Consider the following 26,329-nt stretch of genomic DNA (forward strand, 5'->3'; position numbering starts at 1 on the left):
CTGCAGTGATTCACTTAACTGTGGCAAGAAAGAGCATAAAATGGAGCAAAACTCACTTAACTGTCTCGCTTAGCAACAAAGGTTTTGGGCTCAATTGTGGTCGTACGTTGAGGACTATCTGTAAAGAGTTTAATAGAAGTCTTACTTTACGGAACCAGTTATGTTGGGGCCTCTAGTAGACCCTGTAACGGTTAAGTTTACTAATTTATAAACAAATGCAGAAAGAAGAAACAATACCAGAAATGTTAAGCAAAACAGGAGAGAGTCCTGGTTTATCATTCAAAACAAGGAACATAAAACACACACTATTATTGTGTTATAGGTTTTATCTTTTTAATTTATTCCAATTAAAACATTTTTTCCCATTTCCCAGCCATATTTATATCATTCTGTGTCCAAAAATAAGAGGAATTTGTATCAACAGCATTTAGTAAGCCACTGGCCTACTATCGGTGCTGTAAAACATAGTTATATGCATATCAATGTTGCAGATCACACACAAGTACATTTAGACTACCACCAGCAGATTAAAAAATGAGAAATATACCCATGAGCAAAGATAAAGCAATGATCACAGTAGTCAAATACACAGTATGAGGGGCATACAGTTGTAAGTTGTTCTATGGATAATGCAGACATCTTCAGGAATACAACAACATAGTTATCACAGGCAAAAAAAAATGTTTCAGATAGTAAATAGCCATTTCTAATACAAAGACATTCCAAGGTGAATAGCACTAAGTACTGTAATGCCTTGGCAAATTTGAAACAAACCTTTGCCATCTTATACATATATTAATCTGCAAGGATTAAAGGGTTTGTGTTTTCCTCATCTAAGTACCCATATCAGATCTAAAACTAAATTTGATTTTGCCTTTGCTCTTTCAATGGGAACCACCCTAATTTCAAGAAGAAGCCATATTAATGAACTATGAGTAAAGTCATCTAACTGAATAAAATGTGTCTCTGCTGTTTGGTGGCTTTTCTTTTTTTTTGTCTTTCATAAACGTAGCAGCTTGACTTTGGTCATACACATGATCTACACAATGATGACATGGAGAAAGCAGGATCAATTTGAGAACATTTAAGTATATCTGGAAGACATTTCCTCAGTGTAACCAGACACATTCCAACAGTCCAGAATCTCTGAATATATTTATTTATTCATTTCCTTTACGTGATTGTGAAACAAGCTGATCACACAATGACTTCCTTTAATATTTATAGCATCTGCTGCTCATCGGTTAATGAAAATATTAGCTATATCTCCCCAGATTCAACTGGCATTGACATTGCACCAAATATTTCTAGCCAAAAAAAAAAAAAGGAGCACCTCCCTCTACAGAATATCTAGGCATACAGCACAGCTTTAATGACTAGAACAGCTGAAGTTGCATCCATCATGGAACAATATACTGCAAAAATTCAAATGTGTGCATTCAAACACACAAGCATTTTTGAAAATTAGAATCTGTAGATAGTGTTATTCCTTTGGGGGAACAAAGAAGTATAATAATCCTTTCCAGTCTACATTTCAACAGAGAGAACACTGGAAAAATAATTTTACACAGCTTCTTATTTGACAGTTTTCTTTAAAATGTCTCATTTCCTATGCTGTGCAGCTGGGGTACTCAGGATAATTTTTGTTAAAACAAATGCTTAAGTGTTAAAATATGTATTTCAGTAATACTGCCTCAACATGAGGATTACTGCTTAATCTATTAGTTCTCAAGCCTTTTAAAGGCTCATAACTACAGCTCAGGAGGAAAGCCTCTTCATACCAGTATCTGCATGTTCTAAGCTCCACCAATTATAGCATGTTAAGTGTAAAAATAAAAATAATTGAAATATTGGGTGAATGAGGCTGAAATTTCGTATGTGGAGTATTGGACTATAAAATAACAAACAGTGCTAGAGGCACAAAGCTAGATTTACAACACAAAAGGACTGGATGTTGGAGCACCAGTTTGTCTTCTCTTCAGGATCTTCTATTCAGAGCAGCACACAGCAATTTCCCATCTCAAGTCATTGTCTCTCAGGGGCCATATTCTCATCAAATTCTTGTATTTCTGCTGTTTTAGTAGGATAGCCCTGCTACATTATTGTCTCACACCTGTTACTGAAAAGATGGTTTATAACTGCCGGATCTGCCACTGTTGAGGTATCGCCCAGTTCCCGGTCATTTTTTGCAATCTTCCTTAATACCCGCCGCATAATTTTACCTACAAAGAAAGTACAGTATTTAAGTTAGCTTTGATTATGAGAAAAAAATGGGGGAATTATTAATCCTGTACAGATAATAATTGATATGGCCCTAAATCTAAATCTGTCATGCAAAGAAGCTGAAGTCAAATGATTTGCAAAACAGTAAGATTTATTCAGCTGTGCAAAATGTAGGATTCTAGACAATTAAAATACATTCATAAATCAAATCTGACACATAATGGATACACCTAGGGACCCTGGATCTTAAAATAATGAGATTCTAAACTGAGATACCAATGTTTGAATTTTTTTGGGCCTTGTTGTACAAATACGTTTTGCCAAAAGAATAATCACTGTTGTAAAAAGATATACCTATAATGAATATACACAGCTACACATAGCTTGTAATATATGTGCCTTTAGTTCAGTAAGTGTATATGTGTGTAAATAAAATGATTGTCTACTTTACAAGCTGTATACTTACAAATTAGTTAACCATTAATTTCTAAAGACTTAAATTCTCACACTGATTTCTGAAGCACAACAACAAATATAGCATTTAGTAACTAGCAAGAGCCTGCAACATACGGTAACAGGTATCAAAATCAAAACATACCTGAGCGGGTTTTGGGCAGGCCAGGAGCATTCTGGATATAATCTGGAGTTGCAATAGGACCAATCTTTTCTCTTACTGCAAATAAGAAAACGACTGTTTTAGTTCCTATGTACAAAAAAACTGAGTATATTTTTTTTAAAGTCATGTTCAGAAAAATCATTTGACCTCTTCTATCCAATGGCTGATAATTGGGGTCTTGTCTCTATTTAGATATGTTCAGTCTCAGAATTGCAATCTGCCACTAGAGGATGATACATACTCTTCTATACAACACATAAGGATTTCATAACCTATGTTATTATAGTTATAATGGGAGCAAATATATGTAATTCAGAGGTGGCATGTTGCCTGGCTTCTTTGTGGCAGCCCCTTAAATATTAGAATTACTTTTCTGATAACCCAAAAACCAAGTTCAAAAAACTCAAGCAAGGCAACATGCTACATCTGAGTTATACATATTTGCTCCCATTACAACTATAATAATGTATGTTATGGAATCCCTATGTGTTGTATAGAAATTGGGAGGTGGAGGTGTTTACATCTGTTGATTCCCCTGGAGCCCTGGCCAAGCCTCTTCCTATATGAACAGAATGATCTTGGATACTCCCACTCTCACAATCTTACGAATGCAAGATTAAAAATCTTAGTAATCCCACTGCAAAAGTATTTCCTAGGAAAATCTTCCCCATTAAAATGCTTTCAAAAGGCACAAGGATTTTTCAGAACTTATTTTTAACTGGAAAAGGACTACTCAGTCGTTACTTATCCCTAAAAGATTATTGTAAGAAAAATAAATGCTAGCAATTCTCTCTGCATATTAAGAAATAGCAGAATTATGTAAAAGGCCTGGGCCAGATAAACACAAAGGGTGCCAATGCATTCTTTACTTGCTGACAGTTGGAGAGTCGCTATGTACAGATTTTTGCAGAATTCCCACCGTGTTCATGGGTGTACAGTGTGCTCTTAAGTACTGAAAGTGGATGCCAGTTGGCAGCAAGGGCATATCTTGAGAGGCAAGGACTAAATTTAATTTTGACAGAACCAAAAGGTGTCCTTTTGATTTGAAAAGTACTCTTTCAGCCAGACTGAGGAACAAGGCATTCTGATAGACAGGGATTTTTCCCAGAAAAGCCACAACAAAGCTCATGTGTAATCATGAGATAGAGACCACTACATCCATTATAGGACTTCCCTTTTGCTATACATGTTGATGCTGTATCAGCTCCACTAATGGGGAAGACATTTGATTCCATAAAATATCAGACTGAGATTGCATAATTTACTGTACATATCAAGGGTCCCATGTGATATTCAATTTATTCTTTTAATAAACTGATGCAGTTTTTTTTCAAGCCTGGGATCCAGAATTCTGGCAAAACTCCAAATTTGGCCATGCTGGCTAGGAACCTGCAGCCTTGAAAAATCTGGAATTGCTAGATTTGAGACAATTATGTTTAACCAGGATAAATTCTACCCTGTTTCCCCCAAAATAAGACATCCCCTGATAATAAGCCCAATCGGGCTTTTGAGTGCATGGCAATAAGGCCAAGCGCTTATTTCAGGGTTCAAAAAAATATAAGACAGAGTCTTATTTTCAGGGAAACATGGTAGTAATCTAACTAGATTATACTCAGATAGACTTGAATACAAAGATGGGCATACTGTAGTCTTCCTATAGAATATAAATCCCAACCTTCCCCATTACCAACCCCATTTTGACAGGGGCTGCTACAAATTAATTTCTGCAAGATCTGGAGGACCACAAATTGCTCATTCCTGCTTCCTACATTCTATATTCAGGATCTCTGGGTCCTATTTCCTACAATCTAATAGTTTTTTTAAAAGTCTATCTGGATTGATGTACAATTTTCAGCATGCTTCTCTGACATTAGCCAATACAATTACCTTGTTTCTTCAGCTCATCTATCAGTTTGTTTGTGAAATCATGTCCATCCTTCAGAGTCACAAAACAGTAGAGGCATTCTCCCTTCACAGGGTGTGGGTGGCTAACTACGGCTGCCTCTGAGATAGAAGCATGCTCCACAAGTGCCGATTCAACCTCCGCTGTGCTCAGTAAATGCCCTGCAAAAAGAAAAAGAAAAAGAAACAGGGTTTTTCTAAAATTGGTTTTGCCCCACCATTCTTTTCTTTTTATAAAAAACCAATATATTTTTGAATCAAGCTATAGATCAGAATGTAAAGCATAAAGCTGGTCACATTTTTTTAATTAATTCCTTTGATTTCATTTCTTTATTCTTAGGAAAAAAATCATACTGTAAAAGTTGAAAAATAAAATTTGAGATTACAAAATGTTGACATAAAAAAGTTTAGAAAAGCCAATTTTATAGAGAATGAGAATTTATAGTTGTACAGTACCCAATAAAAGTTAATAATATTAGTAGGCACTTAAGGCTTCCATTTCTCCCAACCGTATTTAATAGTCTGCCATTAAGATAATCCATAGCTTCTTGATGCATGGCATGCTTGCTAGGATTTTATTTTTAAATATGTAATATTAATTGTATAATTATAATTTTAATATATTATATGCCAGCTTTCTTCATATTTGTATTTGTGAGGTACAAATAAAGGATAACCTTTAAGCTTCTTAAGAGGAAATAAAAAATATCTCAAATAATATTAGAATATAAATCTAAATATATAAAATATGTACAAATAATGCTACAGCCAATGTATAGTTGTGTGCTGTAGATATGTAGATAAAAAAAGCTCTTTATTGGTTCACTTTTCCATTGGTAAAAGCACAGAAACAATTTTAAGGACATAAGCATTTATTTCTTGCCATTTAAATTTTCTAAAGGCTGGCTGATGTCCCATTAAAACTAGCAACATGAAATTACTTAAATTTGTTCATGTCCTGATTTAGTTTTTCTGGTAGGACAAAGGGTGAATACTAGATATTTTTTTCCTTTATCATGGGTTGTATTCTCCAAAAATGACCAAGCACAGTTCCAAACACATTTCTTCTTTCTTATTTGAAAAAAAATGCATCATCTTTGGGGTGAAGACCAAGACCAAGGTCTAAAGATGTTAAAAATCTTATTATGTCAACAAGAGAATTGTACAAGCAACTTTTATCCTTCCACAAGAATTTGGCTCTTACCAGAAACATTCAGCATGTCATCAATTCGACCTGTGATCCAGTAATAACCATCTTTATCTCTCTTGCAGCCTGGAAGAGTGACAAAATTAAAGGCCTGTAGACTTTAAGTTCCTCTCAATCTTTGCCCCTCAATTTTTCAGCCCTTATACCTGGGTCTGTAATGAACGTGAAGAAATCCCAGCGCAAGAGGTTCAGACCAGGGGTGAAATGCTCCCGGTTCGGACCGGATCACTTGATCCGGTAGTGATGGCGGTGGGTGGTTCGGAGAACCGGTAGCAAAAATCCCTGCGTGCCCCCCCCCCCCATGACCAGCTGAGCCGCACAATCATCAGAGGCTGTTTTTTTTTACTTTTAAAAGCATTTTTTCTACAACATCTTTCAAAAATGTTTTTAAAAGTAAAAAAAAGAAGCCTCTGATGATCGTGAGGCTCAGCTGGGATCGTCAGAGGCTTTTCAAAGCATTTTTTTCTGCAACCCCTTCGGCCGAAGAGGCTGTAGAAAAAAAAATACCTATAAAAGCCTCTAACGATCCCAGCTGAGTTGCTTGATTGTCAGAGACTTCTAAAAGCATTTTTTTCTGCAATCTCTTCAGCCAAAGAGGTTGTAGGAAAAAAAATGCATTTAAAAGCCTCTGGCGATCCCAGCTGACTTGCCTGATCGTCAGAGGCTTCTAAAAGCATTTTTTTCTGCAACCTCTTCAGCCAAAGAGGGTGTAGGGGAAAAAATGCCTTTAAAAGCCTCTGGTGATCCGAGCTGACTTGCCTGATCGTCAGAGGCTTCTAAAAGCATTTTTTTCTGCAACCTCTTAAGGTTGTAGAAAAAATGCTTTTAAAAGTAAAAAAAAAAAAAGTTGGCCACGCCCACAGAACCGGTAGTAACAAATTTTAGATTTCACCTCTGGTTCAGACCCAGAAGAATTTATAATCAAATCTTTATCATTCATACTATTTAATCCTCCAGAGCTTGGGAAAATCAAATTCTAAAAAAAAAACATCTGAGATTTAAACTCCTTTGGTTATTTCATGGATTGAGCTAAATTGTGTCTTTGAAACTAAAGTTCTAATTGCCACTAGTTAGAGACTGTGCATTTGTGTGTGTGTGTGTGTGTGTAATATTGATTGTAGGTGTACTGCTACCCAAAATAGTAGCCACTAAGTAAAGTCTGCATGATTCATGATATTTTTCTTTTTCCTTTCCGTCATTTACTATTCAAATAATTTATTAACTTTAATTTACACCGTGTATTATCTTCTGGAATTAGTATTCACATTCAGTATTTCTTGGCTTCTCTAATAAGCTTGAGAAAGGGTAAGGAAGCTGAAACCAGAGGTTTATACACTTCCTTCTGAGTAAATGGACAAAAAATTGACTTTATCGAGGAGTGGATTATGGAAGCCTACCCAAGAGGATCTCACCAGGAGTGTGAGAGGTGAAATAGTAAAGATTATGAGGGGAAAGGCTGGGAACTCTGCTTGAAGAAACTTGAAAAACTAGTCAAGTGATTGCATGCATGAGAAAATGTGCTTCATTTCAGGGCTGTGAATAGTATCTTTAAAAAGCTGAGACCGCACTCAACATGTAGTCCTCAATGGAACTGCATCTACATGGAGGGAAGTATGCAGTGGAGTACCCCAAGGCTCTGTTTTAGGCCCAGTACTCTTCAACATCTTCGTCAATGACTTGGACGAGGGGATAGATGGGGAACTCATCAAATTTGCAGATGACACCAAGCTGGCAGGAATAGCCAACACTTAAGAAGATAGGCTCAAGATACAGAAGGATCTTGACAGACTTGAACACTGGGTGCTATCTAACAAAATGAAATACAACAGTGAAAAAAGTAAGGTTCTACATTTAGGGAAGAAAAACAAAATGCATAGGTACCGTATATGTGGTACCTTGCTCAATAGTAGTAACTGTGAAAGGGATCTTGGAGTCCTAGTGGACAACCATTTAGATATGAGCCAGCAGTGTGCAGCAGCTGCCAAAAAAGCCAACACAGTTCTGGGCTGCATAAACAGAGGGATAGAATCAAGATCACATGAAGTGTTAATACCACTTTATAATGCCTTGGTAAGACCACACTTGGAATATTGTATTCAGTTTTGGTAGCCACAATGTAAAAAAGATGTTGAGACTCTAGAAAGAGTGCAGAGAAGAGCAACAAAGATGATTAGGGGACTGGAGGCTAAAAGATATGAAGAACGGTTGCAGGAACTGGGTATGTCTAGTTTAATGAAAAGAAGAACTAGGGAGACATGACAGCAGTGTTCCAATGTCTCAGCGGTTGCCACAAAGAAGAGGGAATCAAACTATTCTTCAAAGCACCTAGAGTAGAACAAGAAGCAATGGGTGGAAACTAATCAAGGAGAGAAGCAACTTTGAACTAAGGAGAAATTTCCTGACAGTTAGAACAATTAATAAGTGGAACAACTTGCCTGCAGAAGTTGTGAATGCTCCAACACTGGAAATTTTTAAGAAGATGTTGGATAACCATTTGTCTGAAGTGGTGTAGGGTTTTCTGCCTGGGCAGGGGGTTGGACTAGAAGACCTCCAAGGTCCCTTCCAACTCTGTTATTCTAGTCTAGTCTAGTCTAGTGTAGTCTAGTCTATCTATAAAAGAGTTCTACTTTAGAAGAATTCAGTTGTAACTGCTGGAAACTGATGAGGTCATAGTAGAAAAGAACATTTATGAGAACTTCTAACATGTTTAAATATTTCCAAATTAAACAGGAAGTAAGTTTCATAAGATAATATTTTTGAGTCAAAGTTTCTTTGTGAAGACTTACCATCCCCAGTCACATAATAACCAGGAAACTTTTGGAAGTAGGTTGCCTCAAACCGCTGGTGGTTTTTGTACACTGTGCGCATTATTCCAGGCCAGGGTTGCTTAAAAACCTAAAGATGATTATAGGTGAGAAATGTGAGGAAAGTAGAAAACTTCACTGGCTAAGTTCAAGCAAAATACAAAGTACTGTATAATATGATTTATATGATTCAGATGTAGTACTATATATGAACCCAAACAGTTGGGTTGAAAATCATGGTTAATGTTTTAGCACTGTCCGTGATCCACACAACTGTAGTTTGTTCCACATACCATATTTTTGGTATGATAAAAAGAATAGCCCAAGTTTCCAACTACATGTCATCATATTAAGAAAGCACTTGGACAGAGCTCTGCTTGATGTCAAAGCACAAAATTAAAACAAACAAAACAATGTGATATACTGACAAATATTTCACTGTTCAGGAACGTAGCAGTGATAGGCCTTGAAAAGTTTCATATTGTCCCCACCTGATTTTTAGAAATGTATTACTTTATAATTTTAGGTGATAGCATAATGAATAAATAGTAATACAAACAATAAGGACTAGTCTGCTCCAAACTCAAACTAATAACTAACTTCAGAAACAGAATGATATCATATCAGATAAACAGAAATGTGGTAATCAGACCCAGAGGCTGGATAAGCTGGATAGCTCCCAAGCAACTTTGTCCTCCAACCTCACCCTGTTATTTTTCAGCTACTGGGCACCAGTCTATTCTGCAGGCATATCCATTATCTCCTACTCCTGATAAAAAGTATGGGTAAAAAGCCATGCAAATTAACCCAAGATAAGTAGACAAAGTGTACTGTGTCCACTTTTAGAAAGCAATCTGAACTTCCCCAACTCTCCCTCAAAACTGCTGAACAGAGCCAAAATATCTGTGGTATAGAATCCCATAACTGGATGGATTATTATTGATTGGTATGTTTAAATAAAAGCTGTGCTCAAACACCAGAAGAAGAGGTGATGTCTTCTATACTTATTTCCTCACTGAAATCTTCCCATAGTTTATCCTAATTAAACAGTTACTAATCCTGATAAATGGGAAAATACAGAAGTTTATGAGGGACAATTTGAAGCAAAACAGCCTTCATTGCATGTCTACTTATAACATGTATTTTTTAAAAAAACAGAACCAAACGTAGAGTTCTCTCATCAGCATCCATTCAGGATCTCAAAAATGCAGTAAGGAAACTGAGTTAAGCACAAACAGGCAAAATTTGTCATTAACTTGGAATTTGAGCCATGAAACTCCATATAGTGATTAAATCATGCTATCCATCATCATAATGTTCTCTTACCAAATAACCTTCAGCTTCTCCTTCTAACTCTTCCCCGGATTCATCCAACACTGCAGGGACCACTCCAAAGAAAGGAAAAGTCTGTCCAGAAATATTTTTAGAAAGATTTTAAAGATCAAATCTAAATATACGGACAGATGGCAGCTAGACTTGAAAGGAACTTCAACCCAGAACTGAAGACATCCCCAATTCTTTATACAATAGGAATGGCAACCTTGTTCAATCTGGAGGCTGCAAAGGAGATTGCTGGAATGTGTAGCCGAAACAGGTGAATTAAAGATATTCAGTCTTTTTTTTAAAAAATGTGGTTGAAAATTGGGTGCTTGAGTGTTGCAGAAGTTTGCTACAGAAAAGAGAGCTGGAAACACCAAATAAGCTATAGATGGTTTACAGTCTACCTGTGCAATTATATAAACAGATTTCTTTTTTAAAAACTTCTGTAGCTTTAGCATTAAGTTCAGATTTCAGGGTGGATTTCAGGAATTAAACCTTTTTTCTTTAAAGAGTACTCATTCACTTAATTGATTTATATGACTGGCCATTTTGCAAATGTGGCCATGGGTGGCCAACAAAATTTAAAAACTATACAACCAAAGGACTAAGAAACAAATAAAACATGAGAAAAACATGCTATGGCAAATGAGAAAACCAGCAACCAATCCACTTGTGGTCAACTGACCACATGGGTAAAGACAACTGGAAAAAGATGGTCCCTAAAACAACCCATGAAATATTTTATAGGTAGCCCTCAACTCATGATAGCAATTAGGACCGGAATTTCCAACACTAAGCAATACAGTCATAAAGTACAATTGCATTGCCTAATAATGCATCCCAGTTGCATGATGAACCATGTCATGATTAACTGAAACACACATTGTGAGGCAGCTTTCTGACAGCTTCCCACAGCCAAGTCAATGGGGAAGCCAGCAGGAAATTGCAAGTCCCTAGTGGCTCACAAGCAGGCTGGCAAATAGAAACGGTGGCTGTCAAGTTGGAAGAGCGCACGGGGGGCAGAACAAGGCTCAGTGGGCGTGTGCAGGGGGTGAGGAAGATCTGGCAAGGCCAGGGAGGGTACAAGAGAAGTAGGCACATGGGGGCACAGGTGTGCGTGGTGAGATTTGGAAATGCATGTGAGGGTGCAGGGAGGTGTGTGAGGCTACAATAGAGATGCAGTAAGATTCAGATAGGCATCACAAGGGTGCAGAGAGAGACATTAAAGAGGGTGTACAGGGGTATGTGACTGGCTAGGGCAGGGGTGTGAAACCCAATCGCATCGCAGGGAGTATTGTGATGTATTGGGATGTTTTTTGCCTTTGCAGAGCCAGGGTGGGCGTGGCCTACGCGGGCCCATCCGACCCGTGGGCCACCAGTTTGACAGGCCTGGGCTAGGGTAAAACAAACATAGAGGGGATTAGGGAGGGCCCATAGGTGGGGGAGACTTATCCCAGCAGCTTGCAACTTTCCCTGCCAGCTACCCTATTGACTTATATATATATATGAATAACTGTGTATATCATGGTCCAGATAAGGGCACAATTGGTACACAACATAAAGCTGTGCAATAACCCTCCTGCATACAAAGAGAATATGCCAGAGCTATACTTACAGCTGAGCCTGGCTTCATAGGTGTGGCATAAGGGAGAGGAGTCAACACATGACCACCCTGCAGGAAGAAACCAAAAGCAGAAATGAAAACAGTTAAACCAGTGAAAAATGCCTCACGCAATATTTTCAGAGCCTGAATTGAATGAACACACAGAGGTTTATTCCAGACATTGCCATCATCATCATTTCAATTTTTATTGTTAAAACATTCATGTCTATTTTATTGTATTTCAATCAAGAAAGCACAAAAAGTGCCATGAAGGCTCTACAAGGAATAGTTCTTGCCTAGCATAGCAGAGGAAGAGCTTGGGTAGTGAAAGAAAGAGAAAAATCAAGTTCGAATAGGATTCGGAATCTTGAGGAATTCCAATAGGATTTTGGAAACTTTGATGGTAAGGAGAAGCTTGTAATTACTTCAGAAAGCGACTACATGGCACAAATACACAGCAAAGGAACAACATCTAAATTATGACATGCTGTAATGAGTTGGCAGGTAAGTTTGAAATCCAGGCCTTGGAGAACAAGGAATCACAGAAGTAACGAAATAATTCACAGGTTAATAAGAAAGCTGAATATAAAGAACTCACCGTTTCCGTTTGCCAGAAGGTATCCACTATAGGGCATCGTTCTTCACCAACTACCCTATAAAACCACAACCAAGCTTCTGGGTTTATGGGTTCTCCAACTGTTCCCAGCACTTTCAGGGATTTCCTGCTGTATCTGAATAAATAGGATATGAATTTTAAAAAGAAAATTGTTCTAGAAAGAAAACTTGTTTTACAATTTGATTTCAAAGCTAGCCATTTGCCATTACTGAATAAACAAGAACATTTTCAGAAATCTGCAATGCCTTTACTTGGTCAAAAGTGGATTTAAGTAAAGCAGAAACACATTAACTATCCCCTCACATAAGCAATTTAATTCTAATGTCTTGTAAATTTCTATAATTGCATGCTAATGGCATGCTGCCTGAGGCTGAGAAAAACTGAAATCCAAAACATTTGGACAGTTTCACTGATCTGATCTGATCAGTGTCTATCCTGAACATTATTCCCTTTCAGATGATTGAACAATAAAAGCAGGCAGAGTTCACAAACTGCACTAATACATGATAGAGCCTGCTTAGGTGTGGTTTAATGTGTTACATGGACACAGCCATTGTGGTTTTTTAAAATCATGAATTAGTTTATGTATGAAGCAGCTACCACAACATTCAACAAATCTTATTAAAAAATAAAGATGTTTAGCACATTTAATCTAGTCTAGATGCAGTATGTACAATTTGAGGTCTCAGGTTACATTTAGTCCTCACAGTCTTACATCAGCCCCCAGGTTCTCTAAAACTGAGCCATAGTTTTTATTGCAACAATAGTGAAATATATTATTTAAATTTAGCTTTTTTCTTAATCATACATGGTTCTTTGTCCTGCCATGAAATGTCCCTTGGAGTTCAGCTCTGATATGAATGCAAGCATTGCAACTGGCCTGAAAAATATAATGTGGCCCTAATCTGAATATTTTCTAGTCCAATTTTCAGAGAGGCTGGGATCTAATCTGCAGTGCTCCGTGCCTATTTTCTTCCGTGTTTCCAAGACATTTCAATTTAAGCAAATCTACCCACATGTATTCCCCTTTCCCCTGGCTTTGACATCCAGGACAAAAGTTAAGTATAAACATGTACCCAAAACACAGATGCCTAGGGATTTGACTGGAGTAGTCTACTTTGCTCTAGTGCTCTAAACCAGTGCTACATATGTATTTCCAAAGGACATTCCTGGAAGCCAGCCTTATTGTTTTTCTTAAAGTCATGCTTACTTTTTGACAGGTTCATCTCCATATTTCATGAGGAGACGAATGGCAGTGGGTGCTGTGTAGAACTTGGTCACCTTATACTTGTCAATGATGTTCCACATACGGCTAACATCTGGGTAAATAGGGAGCCCTTCAAACTGAAAAGAGATAGCAATTAACAATGCACCATGTTGATTGCTAATTTCAGCACATGGACCTACATTTTACAGCCTATTATGCTCCCAAAGTTCAGGAAATATTGCTTAGCAGAGGAAAACCTCCACAACACTAAAGCACAGAGTAGAGAAGAAACTCCATGAAACTTTCTTTTAAGCCTGTCAAAATAAGGAAAAACTCTTTTTTAAAAAAAAATCAGCATCAGATCAGAATATAGGTCAAAATATGATTTAGGGAGCTATATTTTTCAATTATCTTAATTGCGTCCTCGCTCATTGCTGTTAAGAAAGTTGTAAAGTTGATGCCATTCACTCTACAAAGGAATTAAGACTTGATGTTTCCATACTGTCAGACTTTATCATAGAACTTACTAAGACACTGGTTGCCCCATTTGCCAAGGGTCCATACGTGAGATAGGAATGGCCAGTTATCCATCCAATATCAGCTGTGCACCAGTAAATATCCTCAGGATGATGATCGAACACATATTTAAAAGTAGCAGCCGTGAAAAGCATATATCCAGCTATTGTGTGTACAACACCCTGAAATACAGAACACAGAATATCCATACAAAGGAACATTTAAATATAAATTAGTTCTCATTGGCCAGGAATTGCAGCATTGCCAAAAGTTATATTAAGATATAACAACCAGCAGGAAATTAGTTTTAATTTGCTGAATTTATCATATTCCAGTGCACGTCTACAAGGTATGATCAGATTTTTCAGAAAAATATGAAATGAAGCCATGAAAACTTGGTTTTTCCTTCAGATGTTAGGGCTATATTGTTAGCAATACTGCATACATGTTCATTTGGAATACTGAATTTTATCTTAGACATCTTGGCTTTTATACTTATTTACTTTTAACTACATATTTGTATTTTATTTTGGTTTTGTATTGTTTTTGCCCAGGGTTATTTGCTTATGATAAGCTACTCTACAAAGTTTCCAAATAAATAAATAAATCTTCTAAAATGTTCCCTTTAGTTTTATCAATCTCTACATAGTTAATTCTTGCTGAAAAAGTGCATGTATCCTGTGGCCCACACAAGCCACAGAATACTTATTTGTACTCCCCACCTTCCACAGAATTCCACAGTAGACAAATCACACTACTGATTTTCCTTCCCAATACAGTACATCTAGAATTATACCATCCTATGCAGCAGTGGTGAAATCCTCCGCGGGTTGCCAACAGTTCTCTGCCCGCGCATGCGCAGTGCATGCCAAACGCATGCTGTGCATGCGCAGTGCATAGACATGCGCGCTGTGCACCATACATGCACAGTGCACACCAACGTGCACTTCGCGCATAAAAAGGAGCCTTTTGAAGGTAAGTAGAATAGCGAGGGGGGAACAGCTGTGCTGCGCGATTTAGATTCACTAGAAAGCAGGGTTTCCTGCTTTCTAGTGAATATAAATCGCGCGGCACATCTGATCATCGGAAATACCAGTTCAGATGAACTGGTAGCTTTTTTTAACTACCAGTTTGCCCGAACCAGTGCGAACCGGTAGCATTTCACCCCTACTATGCAGGTTTTGTAGTAAAAACCAAGACAAAACCAGCCCCAATATTCAATATACCATTCTTGAGCAATGTATTAGGTGTGGTCCTTGGTGCTCTCTCAGCTTGGCTGTTTTCTTGCAAACATTTCATTACCAAACTAAGTATCAACATCAGTGCTACAAGAGTGTAACGTTTGCAAAATCTCCATTCCCTTTTAAGGACTAAGAACTAAAGGCCCCACAGTTCCAACTTTGAGATAGATTCTCTTCTGTGTTAGTAGGTGTCAGCTCCAGAGTTTTTGGAGCTCTGCAAATTAATGGAACAGAATGGGCAGAAAACATGGCAATTTTTGATTTCATTATTATAATTATCCTTTATTCAGGACTCTATCTCAAATAAAACTATAAACAATCTATCTCAAGTAGAACTATAAACAAATGAAGTTTAAAAACAAAGTGTAGACATAGGACTAAGATCAGTAAAAAGAGTATGATTTGACAAAAGCAGTACTATAACTTTCTACTTAACACTAGTCCAGGAAAATGTTAACTTACCTTCGGTTTCCCTGTTGATCCACTGGTGTAGAGAATAAACAATTCATCTTCTGCATCACACCAGACAGGCTCACACTCCTTGCTAGCATTTTTCATGATGTCATGCCACCAAATATCAACTTCAGGATCCCAAGGAGTCTAAAGAAACCACACGCCATAATACTTAAATGCAGTCTAACCAGGAAAAAAATAAATGCACTCTTGCAGCTGAACCAAAAATTATTCCACAGTAGCTGAAAAGTCCTGTTTTACTATTTCTAACCCTTGTTATTTGCTACATAGCTTCCTGACACAATAACACTTGCTTAAACCTGTGGACAATTTTATTTCCTACTTGAATTCAACATATTTGCTATAGCTACTGAGAGACTCTTTAATGCTACATTTGTTTTTCTTGAAAATAGCAATAGCAATAGCTCTTAGACTTATTTACCGCTTTATAATGCTTTACAGCCCTCTCTAAGCGGTTAACAGAGACAGCATATTGCCCCCAACAATTTGGGTCCTCATTTTACCCACCTCAGAAGGATGGAAGGTTGAGTCAACCTGAAGCCTGGTGAGATTTGAACTGCCAAACTGCAGGCAGCCAGCAGCCAGCAGAAGTAGTCTGCAGTACTGCATTCTAACCACTGCGCCACCGTGGCTCATAAATAATGGTTTTTCAAAATATAAGGGAAGCTACCAACTTTATTATTAAAATTAATATATCACTGGAATCAGAACACAAGATATTGATAAAAGAAAAAGACATATGCTACTCTAGTAGTCACTATTTCTAAAAACATGCTTTGCAAGCTTTGTACCTATCACATTAATCCAGTGAGGTGAGCCAATATTTTTAAAATTTGGATGTATAAATGTAGAATGGGGCTGACTTACAAATTTGTTTAAGCTTAAAGAGTTAGCATCAGAAGTGAAAATTTGTTAAGATTATATTAATGATATTCCTCATTGGACTTTAGTGAACATAATGGAATTAAGATATACTAGAAAAATCATATAGCCAGGGATTATCTACTGTACCAAAAATCCAGACATCCACTAATTGACATTTTTCTTGTCATCTTGTAGGCATCCAAACATTTTGATGCACACTACTCACAAGTAGCTTCACTATAATCATTATAACAAGCTTCATGCTTTTGTTGTTTCTTTTCGACCACTTGAATCATGTTTAAGTTTGAATCCAATTCCATATTAAATGTAGAATTGGTTTTTAGTTTTTTTAAGGGCAGAAATAATTTTAATTTTAATCTTGGTCCTTTAAATGATTCCTCAGATCTTGATCAATCCCTTCTATCCAGTCAAACCCTTTACATCACTTTACAGTAGTACTCTTTTTCTACTTTATTCGTATCAGCCTCCAATAGTGCATTCTCCTTATGGTAGTCAAGAAAACCTAAAAAAACACTTCGAAAACATGCAAATCTGACACAACATGCATTTTAACTCCTCTCTCTAGCAATGTGCACTTTTAAGTAGAAAAATCTTCACCTGTGAAGCACAGCAGGCATCAGAAGACAACACAATTTTAAAAAGAGTCAGAAAAACTTGGCATGCAGAACATTTCTGTCAGTGATACACATAATGAAAGATGTCTATTAGTTCTGCTTTGTTTCAAGGAGCCAGCAGTGGCATAAAAGTGGTATAAATACTTGAAACAAACAGAACAACCCAAGCAGCATATCAGTGTCCCATCTTTCTACAGAGAGAAGGGCATGCTGAGGCTAAAAGACAGCATTTTGCATTGATATGAACAACCCATTTGAAGTCAGCTCTCTCCAAGTATGTTGAAGTACAACTTTCAGAATGCCCAGGCACCCTGAGTTCCAACATTTCTGACAAAACCACAGGCTAGAGAACTTCCGGATTTGCAACATAGTCCTGATCCAACATTCAAGTTACAGCCATTCCAAGAACAGCCATCAAAAGTTGAGCTGCAAAAAATTGACAATCCATGCAGTAGGTTTATTAGTAGTTCTCGCAAATTACACTAATCAACAAATGCTTTGGTGTTTTTTCTATACAATTCAGACATGTAAATTAAATCTCTCTATTACCATATATTTCCACTGTAATTCCCTATAGTCAGATAAATTATTTAACTATGATAGATCTATCCCCCCTTATGACAATGGCTGGCAGCATCTTAAAAAGTAATGGCTTTGAAGGAAGCATTTACTTTTATCAGCAAAACTCCTCCGTGTTGTTAGCTTTTAAAATTTATATATAATAAGAAAAAATTGCTATCCTTAATGACATGAGAAATGCCCAACATTGTTCTGTGTGAAGTTCTTGTATTAAAAAGTGTAAAAATGTTTTTAATTAGATTAGCTTTTTTGATCCTAAACATAGTGTTTTGAATGAAGACCCATTGAGTGTTATAGTACCAATTAGCAAAAGTTTTGGATGGAGATGCTCAGGCAGCAGGCAGTATAGAGCTAAGCAAACTGTCACTGCTTGGCAACGACTCATGATCAAGACATTCATTATCATTTGACATAAGAATCAAACCAGTGTTTTCCAGAGCTGAGAGCACAGTTTTTAAAAAATTCAAAACTGGAAGCACTGTCTTTCTACTGATTCTGTTGTGACCCCGACTCCGGAGCCTGTCCTAACAGAGGAGGAGGACTCAGAAGATGATGGGGAGGAACTGACAAGGCCTCCCTCTCCAGGACCCTCCTTTCTGGCAATGCCTCAGGTTCCATCCGAAGGCCAGGAGGAACAGCCTGGGATGTGCCAGGAGGAAGGCATATCAGAGCACCAATTGATAGGGAGCGAGGATAATGAATCCTGGCTTGATCCCAGGCAGCATCGGAGGGAGAAGCGTGCGCAGCAACGGAAGAGGCGTGGGAGGGCCAGAGATTGAGCTGAGTCACGGAGCCACGCCCCACCAGGAATAAAAGTGGGTGGGATTGCTCTTCAGGCTTTGTGACGGACAAAGTTAAACCCTGAAAGTCACATTGTGATCTCTGAAATTCGGCTTGGATATATTTTGGACTGAACATTGACTAAACTCTTGTCTCATGGATAATTTGTTGCTCCTGGAACGGATGGAAGATAAGTCCTCTTCTGCTTTAAGGGAGTGAAAACGGTCTTGGCAGGCATTCGGGAGTTTGCTGCCAAAACCTTGGTCTGCCAGGAATTCTAATCTGTTTACCTAATAAAATATTGGCAGGCGTGCTTGGTATTATGTTTGCCTGTGTGAGGAAGGGGGACAGAACAGATTCAAAATGTAAATTTGGAGGTATAAAAAGAAAAAAACCTTGAATTGTTCTGTTTTTCCATGGCTGTCAGATATGGCTTCACCAGATTGAGTTACGTCTAGGCAGTGACCTCTGCAGAAATTCAACGCGCAGACCAAACTGGATAACACTGAATAATCCAATACTCCCACCCACCCCTGCAAAAAAGTAGCAGAAACAACCATTCGTAGTAGAAGCTGACAGAGTTGCAAGTCAAATGAGACTCAATTGGATATTCAAATTTTTAGGATGTATAGACTCATCTTAAATACTTTACTGTAATAACTGTACTACATAACAGATTAAATATTAGTCCAGCAGATAAGGCAACTGATATAGCCAATCAAACAAACTGAATATATGAGGATGTATTTATGTTGAAGATATTCTAATTATTGTACATCTGAATTAATTATAAGTGCTAGAGATTTTTTTAAAGTCAAAACAAACTTGATTTGTTTGGCATATTCATGCCAGCTTTATGTTTGAAGCTGGGTTTTATTTAAGGCAGCCATGTTCATTTAAAATATTAAAGTAAATTGTAGTCTTCTCAAAAGGAAACAAATGCAGGATTATGTATCCAGTTCCAACTGAATTTTAAAAGATGGTCTTTGAACATTGTAATCCAGGTAGCTGAAAAAATACAAAGTTGGCTATTCAAAAAGGTTAGCATGGAAAACCCATATAAGCAGCAACAGTATTTGTACTACCAGAAACTGAATATCCTTATGCAAGATTATTTCACCTTCTTTACAGTGCCTAAGATTCACTGAAAGAAGGCATAAAATTACTATGATAGAAAGGAAGCAATTTAATAGATCTAATGTAGCTTTTTCACTCTATGTACAATTTCTTTATGAATTATCCCATTCCATCAAATAATCCCTTTCCAGTATCAGGTGTAAAAAAAAACAGTTAGCATAAGCACCTTCAAATTGGAATCAGAAAGCCATTTCAGAGATTCTTAATTCCTGAAAAGAATAGTTTGCCAATATCTAAGCAAATCATTTTATAACAATATCATGATGCTAACTAATACCAAAGAATGATAAAACTTTGTATTCACCACCATTATCCCTTCCTCATATATATTCCCACCTTTTCTGTAAGTTTGCAACCCCTGATTGGCAATGCTTTTTCTTACTTGAGAATATAATCATAGCCTGAGTTTACCCATTTCATCAATCCATTGTATACTCTAACCATGGCCTTTTATACAAGCCCCAATGACACATCACATTGCTAAAATCACACTTCGCAAACTGTAATGGTTGATTTCCCCAAATATGCTCTGCCAAAACCATGTCAGTCTAACCATAGCTTAGTGGAACGTGAGAAACTAGTCATCATTAGAAAATACTTCAAAAATAATCTGGCTCATCTAAACTCCTAATGCAGGAAATCTATCAGTAGAAAAACCCATCAGGTGAACATTTAATCTTTTTTAACACAGAACAAAATTGTTTGATATATATGATATGTATGCATTATTAGAAAACTTTCCTATGTTTTCCAAATGATAGATTCCCTCTCTTCCCCTCCCCACTATCTATATGGCAACTCTTCAAATCAATGAAGATGACTATCATGTTGCCTCTTGCTCATCTCTTCTGAATACCATAATCAACTTCTCCAAAAATGCTGGATTTCTTCAAAGCTTTCCTCTCTTGTTTTTATCACCCCATCCACCTCATTGCACTTTATAACTATCCTTATGATTTGTTGAAAATGATTGCAAAGAATATGAAAATATTCTAAAAATATTTTAGAGGCCACATACCTAAAAATAGAAAATTTCAAGGAATTTGGTTAAAGGCTGTTTCAGAACAATTATCTTCAGATGTATAATCAATGCAAATTGACTGTAATCCATAAACCCTAGGCTGTAATATAGTAGTAAATTGTGCCTGTTATCTGTTTGTAATCAACCAGTTGCTTCACTTAATAGCATTGATATCACAGAGCTCTGTAATTATACAATTCCATTAGCAATACTCTTTCCATTATTCAAATCCAGACCTAGTTTTCCAGAATTGTTTAGAAAACAACAATTTTTCACAGCTGATAACAAACGTGAAATGATCTTTTACACAATTTATCAACACTAGTACTTCAATGATGGTAAGTTTTGCTAGTCAGTGATGAAAAACAATGCAATCAAGAATTTCAGGGTCGGTTTTCAACCTCTTTCAAACAGGAATGTGCAGTTTGTATGTTGTTTGTGAAAGCAAAATTGAGTCATGGAGGTAATCTGAATGAAGCCATTCTGCACAATCTCAGTATAACTGAATCCAGGATATGAGTTGACAGTTGCAACTGAACTTATTTCCAAGGAAACATTCAACCTTTAAGATACAGATTCCCTTATGGTCTCAATACAAAAATAAATCCCATTTACATTTTAAGAAAAAAAAAAAAATAGCACTACAAGGTGGTTATTTTCCCTACTCCCTAATCCCAGGTTATTGAAATGTGGCTCCAAATTCCCTTCATCCCATTGTGACTGTGACGCCCCCAACAACCATGCAGGTGCTGGAATGAGGTTAAAAGGCCACACATTGCAGTGAGAGAGCAAAAGAGCAGACAAGAGAAGAGGTGTGCTGGACGTGGTAAGCAGAGCAGAAGGATGCCGTGAAAAAAACTTCTGCTACACACAATAAATACCTTTGGCTGGACTTTCTTTGAGCTCTCAGTCTTTTTTTCCTGCCAAAAATTCACAAAGGAGATATAATGTTTGAGAAGCAGTCAAACTGAACTTGGCCACTTATCATCTGTAAATGCCATGATAGCAAAAATGGGTTGTATAATTAGAAATCTGAATATCATGGAATAAAGTGCTTTTAAAAAAACAAAGAACATAAAGGAAAAATTGCACACAAGGGATCTGATAACCTATCAATATCTGATTAGCCAATTTCATTTCAAAAAGCATTTTTCTCTCCATAGGAAGCAGGGCTCTTCCATGTGACCGGTGGCCCTCTTGTCCAGAGTCTGTGTTTTGTGTAAAGCCCATCCATTCCTAACTGGCAATTCCTACGCTAGAACAAAACTTAATTGGCAAGGAATGTAAAGATGCATGAAGCGTTATTCCTATTTATTTAAGGTGTATATTACAGGCTCCATCAATTAAGCTATTAAGCTTCCCACCGTGAAGTTTGTTTCTCCAAACAAAGCCGAACAGCCAACTAATGTGTTGCCATGCCAAAGCAATCACTTTACCATAGTTTGGTGCAGAGGTGGGTTTCAGCAGGTTCTGACCAATTCTGGAGAACCGGTAGCGGAAATTTTGAGTAGTTTGGAGAACCGCTAAATACCACCTCTGACTGGCCCTGCCCCCATCTACTCTCTGCCTCCCGAGTCCCAGCTGATTGGGAGGGAATGGGAATTTTGCAGTAACCTTCCCCTGGAGTGGGGAGGGAATGGAGATTTTACAGTATCCTTCCCCACCAAGCCATGCCACGTCCACCAAGCCACATCCACAGAACCAGTAGTAAAAAATTTTGAAACCCACCACTGGTTTGGTAGCTCTTGATTAAATCCAAGCCACATAAATTCTCTTATCCTAGAGAAGGAACAAGTTGTGAGATTGATAGATTCCTGAGAATCCTGAAATGGATTTTTTAAAAAAAATTTGATTTATATGCCGCCCTTCTCCGGAGACTCAGGGCGGCTTACAATGCGTTAAGCAATAGCCTTCATACTTTTGTATATTTTTACAAAGTCAGCTTATTGCCCCCACAAACTGGGTCCTCAATTTACCTACCTTAGAAAGGATGGAAGGCTGAGTCAACCTTGAGCCTGGCAAGATTCGAACTTACTAATTGCAGACAGCTGGAATTAAATTACAATGCATTAGTCTGCTGAGCTATCCAGGCTCTAGGATCTGCAAGGATTTCTGATTTTCCAATTGTTTCACAGCAACAATAAAGCTTTCTCTCCCCTTCCCCCCCCCCTTTTTTTAGTTAAGTATATGAAATAGTTATAAAGTTTGGAAAATTGAAATGTATGATGTTGACATGCATACTTCCTGGCTAACAGTGGTGGGGTGTATGTGTCTTGTTTCTTCCCTATCTCTTGGATTTTGTTAACACATTCTTGATGGAAGAATGTTGGAGGTGTTGAACTTTTTTGGCATTTTGGCCGATACTACCCTGGCTAATCTTGAAAGACTTGGGTAGAACATAAACTGGTTAGCACTTGGATAGGAGACCACCAAGAAATTTCATAGCTGTGGGCTTGGACAAGAAAGTAAAATGAATCCTGGAATAAAGTTAATGGCAACCCACTACTATATTTTTTGCTAAGAAAACTATGTAGTTAGTCAGCATGAGTTAAACTTGAAGGAAACTTTATTTCTTTAAAATAAAAATATTATCCAGTGGTTGGTATTATTTTTTCATAGACTAATGCAGCAGGGATTACTTTTTATGAATCGCCATGTATAAAGGATAGTGAGATTAGTCTGAGAAGTGAAAACAAATGCCTCTGCTAGGCAAACACATACCCAAATTTCACTATTTCCTACCTAATCAATTTGATGAACTTCAATGTTCTAATAACAATAAGGAAAGTTTGCCATTCTAAGGGAATGAGTGGTGCTAATAAAAGAATAACAGAATTGGAAGGAACCTTGGAGGTCTTCTAATCAAATATCCTACTCAGGCAGGAGACCATATACTATTTCAGACAAGTGATTGTCCAATCTCTTCTTTAAAACCACCAGTGATAGAGCACCCACAATTACTGAAGATGAGCTGTTCCACTGATTAATTGTTCTATCAGGAAATTTCTTATTTCTAGATTAGTCATCTCCTTGATAAGTTTCCATCAATTGTTTCTTGTCTTGCCTTCAGGTGCTTGGAAAAAAGGTTGAACTCCTCTTCTTTGTGGTAGTCCTTTAGATATTGGAACATTGCTATCCTATCAACCCTAGTCCTTCTTTTCACTAGGGTAGGCAACCAATTCCTGCAACCGTTCTTTATGTTTTACCCTCCAGTCCCTAATCATCTTTTTTGCTCTTCTCTGCACTCTTTTTAGAGTATCAACATCTTTTTTATCATGGTGACGAAAACTGGTTACAGTATTCCAAATGTGGTCTTACCATAAAGTGATACTAATCAGTAGGATTTTACAATCTAAATCTTTGATGTACACAAAACTAGAAAATGATTTTGCAATTATAGTTTAGCTTCCTTCTTACCAGAATCACCTGAAGAAATAGGTAGCAAACATTTGAATCTTGTTCACATTTCTTCATTTGCTTTATCATCAGAACTGATGCAACAATCTATTCTACAAGAGTTAAAATGGCTAGAGAATGGCAAAGGCTTTATCTATTGGATATGCACTTCTTCACAGACTTCTCCTGTATTCTCCTGATGCACCAGACGATGTTTCTCATAACTTTTCAAAGATTATAGGAAATTTAGTCCAATTAATCTGGAAGATACCCAATTAGGCTATATACCAATTCAATAGCTACAAACAAAGTTAAGCATCACCATATTGGAATATGCATGTAACTTAACAGTCTGGAATAAAGTGTGCCTAAAATGAATATATAAAATTAAAGAGGGGCGCTAAGGGCTACATTAAAGACTGTGTGATGTGTTGATGCCTCAATTTTATTTTTTTAAATATTTTTTATTCAACATTTTTCACTTTTAAAATCACATTTACATTATCGGAATTTTTTCTCATTTTCAGCTTATCATTCAGCTTCTTGTGTACATATACATTCTTATTTCTTAAGTATTTATTTATCTAATATATACAATACATACATATCTACTACACATTAAATATATTTTTTCCGCTATATTATCTTCTCTTAACATTCACTATACATTGATTTTAGACTTCTTTTCCAGCCAATTATACCACCTATTCTATGTCTCATAGTATACTGTTTCTTCTCTGTCTTTTAATTCCATCATTAATTTGTCCATTTCTGCGCATTCTAGCACCTTTTTTATAATCATTGTGTTTGATGGGGTGTGTTGTTTCCAATTTTGGGCAAATGATATTCTGGCTGCAGTAAGTATATGAAGCATAAGGTATTGAATTTCTTTAATCATCTTTCCTTTTACAATATGCAACAGAAATAACTCTGGTTTCATGTCGATTTTTAGTTCAGTAATTTCCTCCAACCGTTTTTTAATTTTTGACCAATAATTTCTGGCTTTGGGACATGTGCACCACATGTGGTAGTATGTCCCTTGTTGGTGGTTATATTTCCAGCAATTTGGTGGGTAATTTGGAAACATCTTGGCCAATCTCGCCGGGGGTAAATGCCATCTATAAAACATTTTATAGATATTTTCCTTGTATGCAGCCGACATCATCATCTTATAATTTTTTCCCCATAATTTTTCCTAATGCTCCAATTCTATATTATACCCGAAATTTTTTGCCTAAATTATCATTGTTTCTTTCACAATTTCCTCCTCCATTTTAAATTTGAGGAGGCAGTTATACATTTTGGTGATCATTTTTTCATCCGTCCCTGTTAATATTTTATCCATTTCTTGTTGCTCATTTTGAAACCCATATTGTTCTGAATCTTTTTTATATCTTATTTGAATCTGTAGGTAAGGCCACCAATCTATTTTAATTCCTTGTGTTGTTAATTTCTGATTGGATTTAAGTTTCCCTTGCCCATCTAGAAGCTCTTTATAGGTTACTATTCTTTTTAAATCAATTAAATTAGGGTAGACCATTGCTTCCATTGTTGATATCCATCTAGGGATTTTTGTATAGAAATTTCTTTTAATTTTCATCCAAATCTCTCACCTGGTGTCTCTGGAAATATTTGTGAGCTTTGTTCTTTCCCTTCCAAATGAAGGCATGCCAGCCCTGTTGCAGATCATGTCCCTCTATCAATATTCTTCTATTTTTTAAATTTATCCACTCTTTGAGCCATGATACTGCTGCCGCCTGGTAGTAGAGTTCCCAATCCGGAAGGCCAAAGCCTCCTTTAATTCTAGAATCTTGTAGGAGTTTTAATTTAATTCTAGGTTTTTTCCCCAGCCAGATAAATTTTAGAGTTATTTTGTTCAATTCTTCAAAAAACTTTTTTCCTAGTTTTATGGGTACCATTTGGAATAAGTATAAAATTTTTGGTAAAATATTCAATTCTTCCAATCAAAGATAGTTGTTGCTTCGCCCTATTTTCTAAATCCTTTTGAATTTGTTGTAGTAGCTTTAAATAGTTATCTTCTTTTATGGAGGAAATTTTTGCTGTTATCCAAATGCCAAGATACTTTACTTTTTTCACTACTTGAATTTCCAATATCCTCTCTAATTCCTTATTTTGGTCTTGTGTAAGATTTTTGGTTATTATCTTTATTTTGTTTTTATTTATTTTT

The 26,329-nt window shown here is 36.8% G+C and overlaps 1 protein-coding gene across 4 annotated transcripts in view; it reads right to left on the reverse strand.

The window, feature by feature from the left end:
- Nucleotides 1-319: 319 nt before the first annotated feature.
- Nucleotides 320-26,329, reverse strand: part of ACSS2 (acyl-CoA synthetase short chain family member 2) — a 62,959-nt gene continuing 36,949 nt past the window's right edge. For 2 of the 4 annotated variants that reach the window (XM_087889237.1, XM_034414071.3), the window contains 12 exons: nucleotides 21,627-21,665; nucleotides 15,718-15,855; nucleotides 14,026-14,196; nucleotides 13,502-13,635; nucleotides 12,274-12,406; nucleotides 11,688-11,744; nucleotides 10,079-10,159; nucleotides 8,735-8,843; nucleotides 5,946-6,014; nucleotides 4,727-4,903; nucleotides 2,822-2,896; nucleotides 320-2,222 (listed from right to left, as the gene is read on the reverse strand). In XM_087889237.1, coding sequence (XP_087745363.1) covers nucleotides 2,095-2,222; nucleotides 2,822-2,896; nucleotides 4,727-4,903; nucleotides 5,946-6,014; nucleotides 8,735-8,843; nucleotides 10,079-10,159; nucleotides 11,688-11,744; nucleotides 12,274-12,406; nucleotides 13,502-13,635; nucleotides 14,026-14,196; nucleotides 15,718-15,855; nucleotides 21,627-21,665 — 1,311 coding nt within the window. In that variant the 3' untranslated portion in view covers nucleotides 320-2,094. The remainder of the gene's footprint in view (nucleotides 2,223-2,821; nucleotides 2,897-4,726; nucleotides 4,904-5,945; nucleotides 6,015-8,734; nucleotides 8,844-10,078; nucleotides 10,160-11,687; nucleotides 11,745-12,273; nucleotides 12,407-13,501; nucleotides 13,636-14,025; nucleotides 14,197-15,717; nucleotides 15,856-21,626; nucleotides 21,666-26,329) is intronic. The other 2 variants (XM_087889238.1, XM_034414072.3) reach the window with 1 other exon arrangement.

Source organism: Pantherophis guttatus, chromosome 3 (genome assembly GCF_059756535.1).
Source record: "Pantherophis guttatus breed Tessera chromosome 3, ASM5975653v1, whole genome shotgun sequence".
In the NCBI taxonomy this organism is placed as follows: Eukaryota; Metazoa; Chordata; class Lepidosauria; order Squamata; family Colubridae; genus Pantherophis; species Pantherophis guttatus.